Below are 14,003 nucleotides of genomic sequence, written 5' to 3'. Positions count from 1 at the left end.
TGGACGTTGATGCCTCCCCATCATCCCTCATCCCCAAGCATCGCCCTTTTGACTAGAATGTCTGACTCCAGGGGGTTCCGCAATGGCTCCAATTCTCTCTTTAATAACTGTGATGTCAAGGACAGCAAGAGGATAATAATCAACAGTTAATATTTACCGAGTGCCACGCATTGTCTCATTTGACCTTCCTCTCTGCCTTCTGAGGTCAGGACTGGGAACAGGCCTGCTCTCCAGGGGAAGAAGCAGTAACTGAGAGCAGGGGGCGGAGCTGGGATTCCAACCCGGTCTAAGTTCAGGGCCTGGGCGCTGGGCCACAGGCTACTCTCCCTCCCCTGAGGAGGGACCCTTCCAGAGACAGCCCTTCTGACTGCAGTCATCCTGGCTCTCTTGAGACTTCCTCCAGCAAATCCCAGAGGGCATTTTAAAATTCACTGTTTTTTTTTTTTAAATTCACTGACCACTTTGGTGGCCACATTTTTCAGAATCAGAGTTTGGACACAGCATCTGACGCAGGATTCCTGTCTCCTATGATGGGATAATTACTTTTTTCTTTTTTGAGCCATCAACTGCAACAGAAACATATGGGATTTCTTGAACTGTTCACTGATGGAGGATCTGCTGAGTTCTAAAAAACATGTGGGAGGGGACTAGTTACCAAAATTCTGCAGCTGATGGGGAGGAAGGGGTCGGGTATTTCACATCTACCTCATCCAGAAACCCAGGACTTTCCTCTTACTCTGTTCTAAAGGGAGATGCATGCCCTCGGCATATGTGGTTTTGCCCTTCATGTCGGGAGGGAAAGAGAAAAGAGATGAGCAGTGCGTGGCTTCCTGTATTATCTTGAAAACAGAATGATGCATTTTGACAGTCAATTTTCTCTTCCCTCTGCTTTGGAACTCTCTATCCAAATTATTTCCCTGTTGTCCCGAAGAACTAAATGGCAAAAGCAAAGCATAACACCGGATCCATGGCTAATATACAAGGCAGACAGCCAACAGATTGCTATTAAATTAACCCTGGGGCTTGACAGATCTGTTCTTCCTGACCCCAACTGCTTATGGCATTCCTTATTAATGCTGAGCCCAGACAAATTACCTCTGCTAACAAAAGGGGTTAATCTGCTTCTCAGTTGGGACTCTGGAGGCAGCTCTGAGGACAGGAGGGGGCACAGCTAGTTTGGCAGCTGAGCTCCATGCTTGGAAGGCGGAAGGAGGGAAGGTGAGGGCATCACTGTGCCAGGCAGGGCCTAAGGCATCATTTAAAATAATAATTGAAGACACTGGGAGGTCACCCCTTAAGGGATTGGCTTCAAACAAATAAGAAGCCAGAGTCATAAATTACATCACCAGTGGGGTGAGGGAATAGAGAAGGTAATGGCAGGACGCTAAGGGGTAGCACGGGGGCCATTCAAAAGTCATTTCCTTCATCTCCAATTTGGAAAAAGCTTTCTACAAAAAAAAAAAAAAAAAAGTCTACTGCAACACGATAAAAAAAAGAGAGCAACAATAAACTGTATATACAGAAATAGGGAAACGAGTAAGTAAATTTTGATCTTCCTCATTAAATTGTTTCTGCAATGAAATTCTAAATCTGTTAAAAAGCTGTGAAACACTGCATCTATAGCACGATCATAAGGTCATTTAAAACTTACACTCTGGAACTGATGAGCCAAAAGGCAAGATTCTAAATGTTAGTAATAGTTCCATCTGGGTGGGTCTATGAATTTTCAATTATCAGTTATCATTTCCACATTTTCTCTTAATCAAGTAGTATTTCAGGACAGGAAAAGACAAGGTATTATATGAATTATATAGTATATATTATTATACTATATATACTATAAATATATATGTATAGTGTAAATGTGTGCATAGAATATATATATATATATATATATATAAAATTAGGTGAGAGAAGTTAGATACATATATACACAGTCTGACCAGAGTCATGTAAAAAAAAAAAAAACAGAGAAAGAGGGACAGAGAGAGAGAGAGAATATAGAATGGAAGGAAATGTGGTTAGTATCTTATAGGGATTAGATGGAAGGTCAGCATGTAAGTTACCCTTTAGTAACTCTAGTTTACAAAGAGTAATTTACCTTTACCATTCGCTCATTCATTCATTCCTTCACGTAAATCCACAAATGTTTACAGAGAAACTGCTAGTACTTTTCTGGGTTGGAGGGGGTGGGGGTGGATACAGCCATGACCAAAACATCTAAAACATCCTCCTGATCTGTGGAGCCTATATCCTAGCAGGGCACATGGTCACAAAGCAAGGCAGATCAGCATAATATATAATATACTAGACAGTAATAACTGCTAAGCAGAAAAAGAAAGCAGGGAAGAGAGGGAGAAATGGTACTTGTGTGGGTTGACAGGGTGTGTGTAGGTCCTAGGCTGAATGGAAGGCAGTTTTCTGGAGAAATAGAGTTAATATTTTTTACTCCTTTTATTATTTATTTGTTTTTCTCAGCCCTTGTAGTTGACTTAGCTAGCATGATGTTAAACTGTGATGTATATTCCCTGTATATACAATCAAAACTAAGTGGTGAGATTATAGGTGATTCTAATAATCTCTACAATAAATACTTATTTTTAAACAATAAATATTAAAAAGTAGTTTCCTTGTGTTAGAACCACCCATGAGACAGGTGAAAGACCAGAGGCCTGATCACCATGGGTAAAGTTCAAGATGGTACTGTGATAAATATTATGCTTGGAACAAAACTGGGTCAGGAGATTGGGATTCAATTTTGATTCCAAGTCTGTTTTGCTTGCAGAACATAGGAAAGCCATTTTTTTTCTCTCTGGGTTTTGATTTTTTTCATCTTTGAATGGGCATTATCTTATTTACTCCAATAACCTCTGAGAATTTTGATTATGAAATAATTTCATGGAGAAAGTTATTAAATAGCTTTACAGTAGACTGAATAATCCCATCTCAAAAAAATTTATTTTTCCACAGATAGCTTATGCATTAGTTTCGTGGGCTTTTGAAGCTGACGACCTTGCATGCTTCTGTCTTTATCTGTGCAGATTTGCTTGGTAATAACAAGATTTCTTTTGTTTTTGTTTTGTTTCATTTGCTAAGCCCCACCTAAGCCAATCAAGGGCAGGAAAACTGAACAGGAGGCCTTTCTGCAGGCCCGGCTGGAGAGTGGAGTCTACCCTGGCTGGGGAAAGACACCCATGTTCAAGAGCAGTTGAAGTTTTTCGTGTTGCCATAGTTAGAGTCTGTCAGTACGGAACATGGAGAACATTCTTAATCACATTAGAGTTGGATTTCCTTTTAGGGGACATGAACTTCCTTCCCGCCCCCCCCCCCCCCCCCCCCCCCCGCCTTTCCAAAGTCTGAATACAATCTTTGGATATTAAGTACTGATTACCAAGCTTCCAGATCTTGTTAGCTGAATGGATGTGTTACTTGATGATAAGACACTGGCAATCTCTGAAGAGGACTCTAAGGGATATTCCTCTTTTAAGAGCTTAAAAAAAGCCAATGTGCAAATATTTATGGAGGGTTTGCCAATTGCTAGGCTCAATATGAGATACTGACAAAGAGACACATGGTACCACGTTAGTTACTGCTTATGAGTATGTAGTGAGCTACAAAAGACACTGGGCTGAGATTATCTTCATGATTTGGGGGGGGGGGAGCACTTATAAATCCCATAACTGTGGACTCTACTATTCACGTGACATAGAGCGTGAATTCCGTCATTAGCAAACACCCAGTATTCCCTTCACAGTTCGGTTCGGATGTTACTCTTTATGATGCATTCTAGCCTTTCCTTCATGATTCTCCCTGTCCTGTGTCCTGTGTCCTAGCACCTTGAATACATCTAACATGTAGTCCATATTATTAGTACTAACTGAGTAATCTGAGATGGTGAGCTAGAGGATATCTCACTGGAGTATGAAGTAAGAGTGACTGAGATTTTAATCCCCAAGTCTGTGACCAGCTACATAATATTGAAAGCCTTTAGACTTGATAGCTCATCTACAAAAAGAGGGCAGAAACTACAAGAGATGATGTGTAGAACATACCTGGTACTTAATACAGGCTCCAAAAATTCTTAGTCTCACCTTCCCTAGGATGACGACATGTCTGTCTCCCTTTGTCCACATACTTGCTTTGCTGGTTTTGTGATATGTTAACTTAGTTAGGCTGAATCCCTAGTGTTCCCTTTGTAGGATATTTCTGGTTATGTTGGGCTAACATGGGCTCAGGAGGTTTGGAGGACAGAAGGGAGGAAGCAGCTGTTGTGTATCTCTCTCTCCCTCTCTGTCTCTTACACACACACACACTCTTCCTCCCACAAGTTCTATTGTTAGGGAATCTGCTGTAAGAGATTCTGCAGATGTGATTAAAGACCCCAAGAGGTTGACCTGAAGTTCATCAATGGAAGATTATGCTAGGTGGGCCTGGATTAATCAGCTGGAAGATATTTAAGGGAAATCTTAGGCCTCCCCTGAGTAAGTGACTCCTAAAGGCGGCTGGGTTCAAAACTGTTCTGTCTTCCTGACCACGATGTGTGGACAAGCTTCAATTCGTGCTTGTGCTATTCCAACCCACCTGTGACTTTTCCATTCCTGACTGATTGCCTTATAGATCCCGGACTTGCTTGGCTAGCCACACAACTGCAAGGCTAATTCATTTTAATAAGTCAGTCTCTCTCCCACTCCCTCCTGTCCTTTCTTTCTCTCTGTAGGCAGAAAGACAGACGAACAGACAGATACACACACATACACACACTGCTCCCCCAAAAGTTTTGCTTCTCTGGTTGAACTCTGATTCATCTACCCTTCAGATTATAAGAGCCATAATAACAGGGATGGAGTTTTACTCATCTTGGCATTTCCAGTACACATAGTAAGTGTTCAATAAATGTTTATGGATTTTACTTTAAGTCACTGTGACTTCGCAGTCTTCCTTAGGCATAGTTTTTTTAAAATGCAGAAAATCTATAGTAGGTCAATAATAGGTCAAGATGCCAGGCCTGGATACTGTAAATCATTTACCTTTTTTTTTTTTTTTTTAAAAGAATGGGATCCAGGCAACAAGATTAGAAGAACAGAGGCCTGGGAAAATGTTACAGATAATAATAGCTTCTATTTATTAAGTCTCTTCTCTGTGCCAGGTGCTTGGCTAAGAAGTTGACATGATGATTTCATTTAATCCCACAATAACCTTACAAGATACCTGGTATTATTATCTCCCTTAACAGATGAGGAAATGGAGGGTCAGAGAGATGTTAAGCAACTCTTCAAGGTCACACATATTTTAGGAGATAAAACTGGATTCCAATCCACTGAATGTAACTCCTGAGTCTAACTTCCAAGCTAACTACTACTAACTACTAAGCACTCTTAACAACTAAGTTCTACTTCTCTAGGAAGCTCAAAAAGCCCAAGAAGTCTGCCTAGCTGCATTCTTGCCTGATCCCTTGACAACATGAGGTCCAAGGGGCTTTCTCCACGCAGAGGGAAATCCCTCATCTCATCAAATCTGAGGTATGGCACAGAGAGTCAGCAGCCACATAAGCAAAGCACCAGGCCTTCGAAAACCCACCAGGGCTGTCACTGGAATGCTCTCCTTTTACACTAAATGCCAGTCTCAGAGTGATATGTACATTTGTGGATGGAAGCCAGAGCAGCAATAAGAGAGACGAACTGGTATCAGGCCCCACAGTCTCCTTCAAAGCCTGGCTGGTAGAATCCCACCAGAATGAAAGGAAGGCCGCTGTCCAAGGTACTCCAGAGAGACAAAAGCCAGGAGTTGAGGTCCCCTAATGAGGGAATCCAGTCCCAAAGGGCCTCAGCTTAGTTGGCAAATGAAGCTGATGCACAGGGCTGCTAAGACCAAGGTCAGTCATGAAGCACCCTCTGATTCCAGATGTCTTCTCTTAGAGAGATGTTCTGTGTCATGCCCAGAGAACAGACTTCTGTAAGATGTGGCTTCTGCTGACCATTTTAGGCTTGCTTACACTATGTTCCACCACATTCTCTGAGCTCTAGTCACAATGGCCTTTCTAGAGTTCCCCCAACATCGTCATCCTCCCTCCTGCAACATGCCCTTCGTACATGCTAGACCAATCTCCCCCGACCACTTTGCCAAGTTAGCTCATACTCTTTCTCTTTCAGATCTCAACCCAATCATCAATTCCTCTGCAAAGTCTTCTTTTAATCTCTCATCTGAATCAGATTTCAAAAAAGAAGCATTCACACAACTGTATTTCCTTTCCTCACAGGGCTTTCTTCTGTTTGTAATTACAAAGAGGTTGGGGGAGATTGGTCTAGCATGAACAAAGGGCATGTGGCAGGAGGGAATGATTATTTGATGAATGTCATTCTGAAAGCAGGAAATTTCTTTTCACTTTTTCTATCTCCGTGGCTTAAGTGCAGCGCTGGACACAAACTAGGTACCCACTATCCAGTTGTTGAAGGCTGTCTCTTTACTTTTACTTGACAGGAGCCTATTAATAGGTCCCATATTGGACTAGTAAAGGACTGGTGAACTCATTCTTAATCTTGAGGAAAGAGTTCTAAGTATCTGAAGTATACCACAGAAAACTAATTTGAAAATTAGGGTTGCTTCTTGCCTTAGAAATCACTACCCTACCAATGAGTTGTTATTATTATCCTAAAGTAGTTAACCCATTAAGGCCATACAGTCTGACCATTTCAAGACAGAACCTGTTATATAAGACAAAGACAGATTGGCTATGGAGGGAAGGGAGAGGATTCAAGCTGTCATGAGGCCAGGAATGATACAATATGATCTGGTATTAAGCACAAGGCCCTGGGCCTTGGAGATCCTGCAAGCATGTGGATCTAGAGTAGAATGAGCAACATCTTGAAAAGAGCATCCAACTGCAAAACCGAAGGAAGAGTCTAGAATGGAGAAGACCAGACAATGAATGAAGCAGAATAGAATCCACTATACTATCATTCAACTTTTTTAGTTTCCTTGTTCTTCCCATGATGATCATCCTTGTTTTGAAACCTGCTGATTGCTCATTTAGCAGGGCACTGACCTAAGCATGTATGTTTCTGTGTGCATCTATGTACTAGCATTATATGTGTCCATATATGTACATACATATATAGGTATATACACATATATGGATATATTTTATATGCAGTTGACCCTTGAACAATGTGGGGACTAGGGCCAGAGACACCCGTGTTATCAAAAATCCACAGGTAAATTTTGGCTCCCTTAAATCTTAATGACGAATACCTTACTGTTGACCAGAAACCTTACTGATAGCCTAAATTGATTAACACATATTTTGTATGCTATATATAATTATAAACTATATTTTTATAATAAAGCAAGCTGGAGAAAAGAGAACATTATTAAGACTATCATAAGGAAGAGAAAAATACATTTATAGTACTGTACTGCATTTATCAAAAAAAAAAAAATCAGTGTGTAAGTGGACTGGTGTAGTTCAAACCCCTGCTGTTGAAGGGTCAATTGTATTTATAAAATTTATCCACATACACATATTAAACATATAAATCTTTTAAATATAAATAAATAAAATATAATCTTTTAAAAAGTTCTCACAATCCTCTCTGATAAAGCTCCTCTCTAAAGATCATGAAACAGAGGGCCGGATAAATTAAGAACCATGTTAAAGCTTCCATACTCAGCAAGTGGTATAGCTGAGAGTGAACTTTAGGACTTTGAGAGCTTCTAGAACTTTTAGGACTCCACAGCCTGTGTTCTCAACCATAATGCCAGTGTCACACCAAATGCCAGGCAGGGGAAGTCATGACTATTTTTTAACCAGACTGCAAGACCGTTTGTCTTACTATTCACTTTTCTTCACATATACTTCCTCTGTAACTTAAGTGGATTTTTCAGGATCTATGAAATCATCAGACTGATATGATAGTTCTATTTTTCTAGTCGTCACGGTCGTAAATGCTAATTCTGAAAACAAAGAAAGGCCCCATCATGCTTAGAAGCCCCTTCACTACCAACCCCGTTGTACTCCTACTGTGCTCTGGGAACCCCTAGCATTCTAACCTGAACCACGTTTTCCAGCCTCCGCAGTGGATAAGAGGCATCACGGAAATGGCACTAAACACTGTGTGATTTAATAAGAGCTGCCTGCTGGCTGGTGTTTTTCCGAGGGTGTTTTGAAAGCTGGCTGCATCCTCCCCCAGAGGTGGCTACACGTCAGTGACAAGAGGCAAAAGGGTCCCAGTTTGTACCGTCAGCTCAGCACTTAAGGCGGTGTGGTTGAAAAGAACTGAATAGATACCAGTGATCATCATCCTCATGATGACGATGATGATTTTACATATGGCTGCTTTCAGGGTGAGTGGCACAGTCTCATTTGATGCCGGCATCTGGCAGGCTGTCACACATCTGCAGAATATAACCTAAATTGTGCTATTAATATTTCCCCTTTGCATTCTCCCCAAGGCATCTGTCTCCCCAAATGCCTAAAGAAACCCCCTTCCCTCTTGAAGGCCTAGAGGCAAATCCAGAAAACATGTCACCTAGACAGGGGACAGCAGGCGCTCAGAGAGATAGCAGCTGAGACCAAGCAGATTCCTGGCTCTTGGAAAAGGTGTAAAGGGAGAGAGGAACCACAACCCACATTCATCCTATTTGTGGCTGAACTTCCAGACAAAATCTGTAGGCAGACCTTCTGAGGATCAGATAGTAGGTAGAGTCTGCTCTGTAACCAACAGGAGGTGTCAGTCATGGTCCTGAGGATCAGGTCTTAGTGCCTCCATCACTGCCATTGCTTGCTTAAACTGCCTTTCTTAGAAAACCTTGGCAAACCAAGAAACAGACTCTTCCATATAGAGAACAAAGTAATGGTTACTGGAGGGTGGAATAGGTGATAGACATTAAGGAGGGTCGTGATGAGCACTGGGTGACTTATGCAAGTGTTGAATCACCATATTGTACAGCTGAAACTAATATAACACTGTAAGTTCACTGCTATTTAAATAAAGACGTAAGGGAAAAAAAGCCTTGGACAACTATCAAGCACTTTTCTGTGGTGGAGACTAGCTAACTGTGTACCAAAACCGGGTCAATATATATATTTTTTAAACACACATAGCTACACTACATTTCCCAGCGTGCTTTGCAGTTAGAGGTAGACATGTGACTGACTTCTAACCAATGGGATTCATGCTATTTGAGGGCCTGGCCCAAAAGAGCCTCCTGTGTGGGGTTCTCTACAATATTTCCTTTTGTTGTCTTGACTGCAGGTCAGGCTGGTGACAGTGGGGAGCTGCAAGATGGAAGGACCTATTTCTTTGATTCAGTTTGGAGGAGGTTGCTTTTTGGTGGGGATGATCATAATGGACTTTATAAGAGAAATCATCCTCTTTGTGTTTGAGACACTATGTAGTCTATTTTTATCAAAAGATTCATAGCTTTACTATAACGAACATACTCTTTAAGTGAAATTTCCAGCTTAAATTTCATGATCACTGGGGCACTTGGGCGGCTCAGTCAGTTAAGCATCTGACTCTTGGTTTCAGCTAAGGTGACAATCCCAGGGTTGTGAGATTGAGCTCTGGGTCAGGCTCCTGCTCAGTAGGGAGTCTGCTTGTTCCTCTCCCTCTGCCCCTCCCCTAGCTCATTCTTTCTAAGTAAATCTTAAAAAAAAAAAGCAATCAACTGTCTACTGGATAGTTCTGTTTCAGTGATCTATCACACTTCAAACTTACCCTGGCTAATCAAAATGGCATTTTCTGTATCTCAGAATGTTCTAGGTACTCAGATACAGGAATGGATCATATAAAGGCCCTTCTCTCATAGAATTTACACTTAAACATGGGGAAATCCAAAATACACACACGCACCCAATTTCAAATAGTGATATGTACTGTGAAGATAAGAGGGATAGAAGGCTATTGGTGGCTACTTGGTAGTTAATGGGAAAAGGGCCACTGAGGAGGTGCCATGAGTTTGAAATGTGAAGGATGGGATGTAGTTAGCCATGTTAACTCTGGGGACAGAGTATTCCAGAAAGAGGGGACAGCAAATACAAAGAAGAGACATAAGAACAAGGTTTATCCAGGAACAGAAAAGAGATGAGTTGGCTGAAGCAGAGTGAATTTGGGGAGAGTGATATGACAGGATATCAAAGAGGGAGGCAGGGACCAGGCCATAGAGAATCTTATAGTTCAAGGTAAAGAACTTGGGTTTTATTCTAAATCCACTGGGAAGTTATTAGAGTGTCTTAAGCAGGGGAAGAATGAAATCTGAATTAAATACTGAAAGGTCCACTCTTTTATGGGAACATGAACTATGTAGAAGATCAAGAAAAAAAAGGTGACTAAACAGGAGATTACTATAGTCACATAGAGGAAGGGATAGTGGCCTATGCTCATGTAGGGTAGCAGGAGTGGAGAGGGAAAGAGAACAAGGAGCTGGTCTGAGATATACTTCAGAGTAAGCACTAGTGGGACTCATAGATTGGGTTGGGGGTAGGGAGGTTGGTGAGTGAGAAAAAAAAAAATCCATACTGACTCCCAGGTCAGGTGCTCAGCAGCCTGGATAGAGAAATCATTACTTGAGAATGGGAATTCAAGTGAGGAGTCAGGGTTGTGGAGGGATGGACCACAGGAAAGGTAGGGAATAAATGACCCATATTATGAAACAGAGACTCATTGTAATGGTATTAGAATGTTGGCTCAGACGCTCACTCAACAATTTTCTTGATGTTGTTGGATTTTAACTAAATAGGGGACAGTAATATTTACATTAGGGGGTTGTTATATCAAATATACCTTTGGTGTATGGGGACTAGAAGGAAGCATGATGGGGACGTGAGGATTGCTAACACAGTTTTTTTCTTGATCTGGATGCTGGTTATACAGGTGTGCTCTGTGGAAATTCATCAATCTGTAAAATTACAATATATGCACTTCTCAAAATGAGAGTCAACGCATGAAGCTCCTATTGTAGTGCTTCAAATTCAATAAATGGCAGCCAGTATTATTTTACCATGTTGATAAAACGAAAACCATCTCACAAGTACCTGCTGCCCATAGAGGCCATTTACAAATCCTTTCACAAGAGGAAGGAACCCTAACTGAATTCTGGGGTCTTATCTTATAGTTGATAAAGTTGCAACTGACTTGAGTTCACGACACACGAATGTTTTTATGCCAACGAACTGACTCCAAGTTCCAACCCAGAGACAGCGCTGGACTGCTACGTCAGTAATTCTATACTTCTCTAAGTTTGTTAGGAAGAAGGATGGATGCCGACACAAATGAAAAGGGAACAGCCCTCCACAACTGCTAGGAGCAGTGGTAGCGATGGCTTCTTTCTCTTCTACTTCCCCCCAAGCCTGATCATACCTGAATACTTAGGATTCAAGCCACCTGGTTATTGGCCCCCAAGAAAGGATACTAAAACTTTGATTGGTTATTTCAAAGTTCCAGAGATTAATCCTCAGGTCATCAGCTGACATGTAGGTCTCATAGTCGCTGTTGACTGATATAGAGTTGATGTGATATGTGTGTGCGTTGGCAAATACTCTTCGCGGGGTGGCCTCCACCATCAGGTCCATGGGTCTCAGGACAGGCACCTGGGATGAAAGAGAAACAGATCACTTCAGAACCAAAGCTCTTCACAAAAACGTGTGCACATTTATGTCTTTCACCATTCACACAAAATCATGACCACAGTTAAAAACTTGAAGTTAGAGAAGTAGACTGATAAATCCCAGGTTTCTGTCTCATCTGCTGCTTTTAGTTTTATTTATTTATTTGTTTATTTTTGGTCTATTCCTTTCAGTTTTACATCCTTCTCAAAAGACGTCACCATCACTTAGCCCTCATGGGCAATTTTACCCTTTATAGGCTCTGAGCGTTTTTCCCTGGCTGCTCTAGGGGGCCTCATCCTAGGGTCACTGAACTGAGAATCTACAGTGCTGTCCTTAGCTCCCAGAGCTGTTGCTCTAAGCTGCTCGCTTGTTTGTTTCAAAAAGAAGTACAGTGGAGCACCTGGGTGGCTCAGTCGTTAAGCGTCTGCCTTTGGCTCAGGTCATGATTCCAGGGTCCTGGGATCGAGCCCACATCCGGCTCCCTGTTTAGCGGGAAGCCTGTTTCTTTCCTCTCCCTCTCCCCCTGCTTCTGTTCCCTCTCTTGTTGTGTCTCGGTCAAATCAATAAATAAAATCTTAAAAAAAAAAAGAAGAAGTGTAGTTTAAAAAGGAAGTTGTCAATTATCATATGGCTTCACTTACTTGTGGAGTAAGTGAAGGAGAGGAGAAGTGAGTTACGGGAAATCAGAGGGGGAGATGAGCCATGAGAGACTGTGGATTCTGAGAAACAGACTGAGGGTTCTGGAGGGGAGGAGAGTGGGGGGGATGGGTCAGCCTGGTGGTGGGTATTAAGGAGGGCATGTATTGCATGGAGCACTAGGTGTGGTGCATAAACAATGAATCTTGGAACACTGAAAAAAAATTACCAATAAATAAATAAATAAATAAATAAGGAAGTTGTGGGCAAGTTTCAGAAATATCTAGTTCAACTTTGATCTACATTTATACCACAGATCTTAGGAGGTCTAGACCCCATCCTGGCTTTTTCTCCAATCTTTAAGGGCATTTTGGGAAAATATATCGCCACCTAAGATTCTAAGAGCCCAAATTCAGCCATTAGCATATAGAGCACTCATTGACATCCTGTTTTACCTGGGAAAATCTTGGTTTATACCTGTTGTCTTCATGTACCATAATATCCACTTCCACATCAAAACTGTCCTAGTTTGGACAATAAAGTATATGGTCATCTTACTGATATATAAAGTATACTCAGTGATTATTTGTTGAATGAGTGAATAAGAATATTTGAGCAAATGTCTTCTTCCCCATAGGTCAAAGAATCAGGCGGTAACATCAATTTCAACACACGAAGCTCTTCCTGGCAAATATGAACAAAGACGCAATGCTCTTTTGACTCCCTCTTTGAATTCAAGGGCACTTCTGACTACACCCGGGTGAACTGGCTCCTGAGAAAGTGAGAGAGAACCTACCAGTGCCTGACAGGGGGCAGACTAAAAACAAAACAAAACAAACACAAAACACAGATGTGATCCTTTACCAGAAACAAGAAAGTAAAAGGACCAAAACGATTTCCCTTTCAAGGAAGTCATCTCTTGCAACTGAGCGGACTTGCTGATTGATTCGTTTGCAGGTGCTCAATTAAGACTTCAGTTCTGGATTTGTTTCAGCCCAGGGGGGTGAGGGGAAGAGGGCAGAAACAAAGGTTACATTTTGTGAAGTATACTCATCTCAACAATGTAACATTTTATAAAACAGAATTCTCCCAGTTCAGTCTTGGAGGAGCTTAGCTCCTTCAAACTTTTGAAGAGTTTTAAAATCAGATAAATAATTCAGAAGAATCAGAGTAGGGGCGCCTGGGTGGCTCAGTGGGTTAAAGCCTCTGCCTTCAGCTCAGGTCATGATCCCAGGGTCCAGGGATCATGGACTCTATGCTCAGCAGGGAGCCTGCTTCCTCCTCTCTCTGCCTGCCTCTCTGCCTACTTGTGATCTCTGGTGGTGAAATAAATAAATGATGTGATCTCTGTGAAATAAATAAATAAAATCTTTAAAAAAAGAAAAAAAAAAAGAAGAATCAGAGCACTCTATTGCTGTGGTGCTAGACAGGCGGCGTGGATGTAGGAAGAGCTAGGAATCCTCCGACCACCAGGAAAGGGAGGGGAGGGCAAGTCTTTGTGAGCCCCCCCCTCCAATTATGGATGATGGTTTTAGAGCATAAGCTCAGGAATGGTAAGGACTTATAAGAACTATAAGACCTCATCACAGATTCATGGCATGCCTAAAGGCTGTGTGACCGTGGGTGATTAACAGTAATACCTCTAGTTATCAGGAAGGGTAGTTGGGATCTGTGGAGATAATATATCCTCTTGTTCTCCCTCCTTCTCGCCCTTGAAAGACATTTATTAGGCTATATACAAGGTCCTGGGGGCAGTGGTAGA

At 41.7% G+C, this 14,003-nt stretch overlaps 1 protein-coding gene across 14 annotated transcripts in view; it reads right to left on the bottom strand.

Annotated features, from left to right (window-relative positions):
* PPP2R2B (protein phosphatase 2 regulatory subunit Bbeta) overlaps positions 1-14,003 on the bottom strand; it is a 453,582-nt gene that overhangs the window by 52,552 nt on the left and 387,027 nt on the right. For all 14 annotated transcript variants that reach the window (XM_032336262.1, XM_032336268.1, XM_032336261.1 and 11 more), the window contains one exon: positions 11,410-11,587. In XM_032336262.1, coding sequence (XP_032192153.1) covers positions 11,410-11,587 — 178 coding nt within the window. The remainder of the gene's footprint in view (positions 1-11,409; positions 11,588-14,003) is intronic.

Source organism: Mustela erminea, chromosome 3 (assembly GCF_009829155.1).
Source record: "Mustela erminea isolate mMusErm1 chromosome 3, mMusErm1.Pri, whole genome shotgun sequence".
In the NCBI taxonomy this organism is placed as follows: domain Eukaryota; kingdom Metazoa; phylum Chordata; class Mammalia; order Carnivora; family Mustelidae; genus Mustela; species Mustela erminea.
The sequence above is the reverse complement of the archived record's forward strand: the minus strand, read 5'-3'. Positions and strand labels throughout refer to the sequence as shown.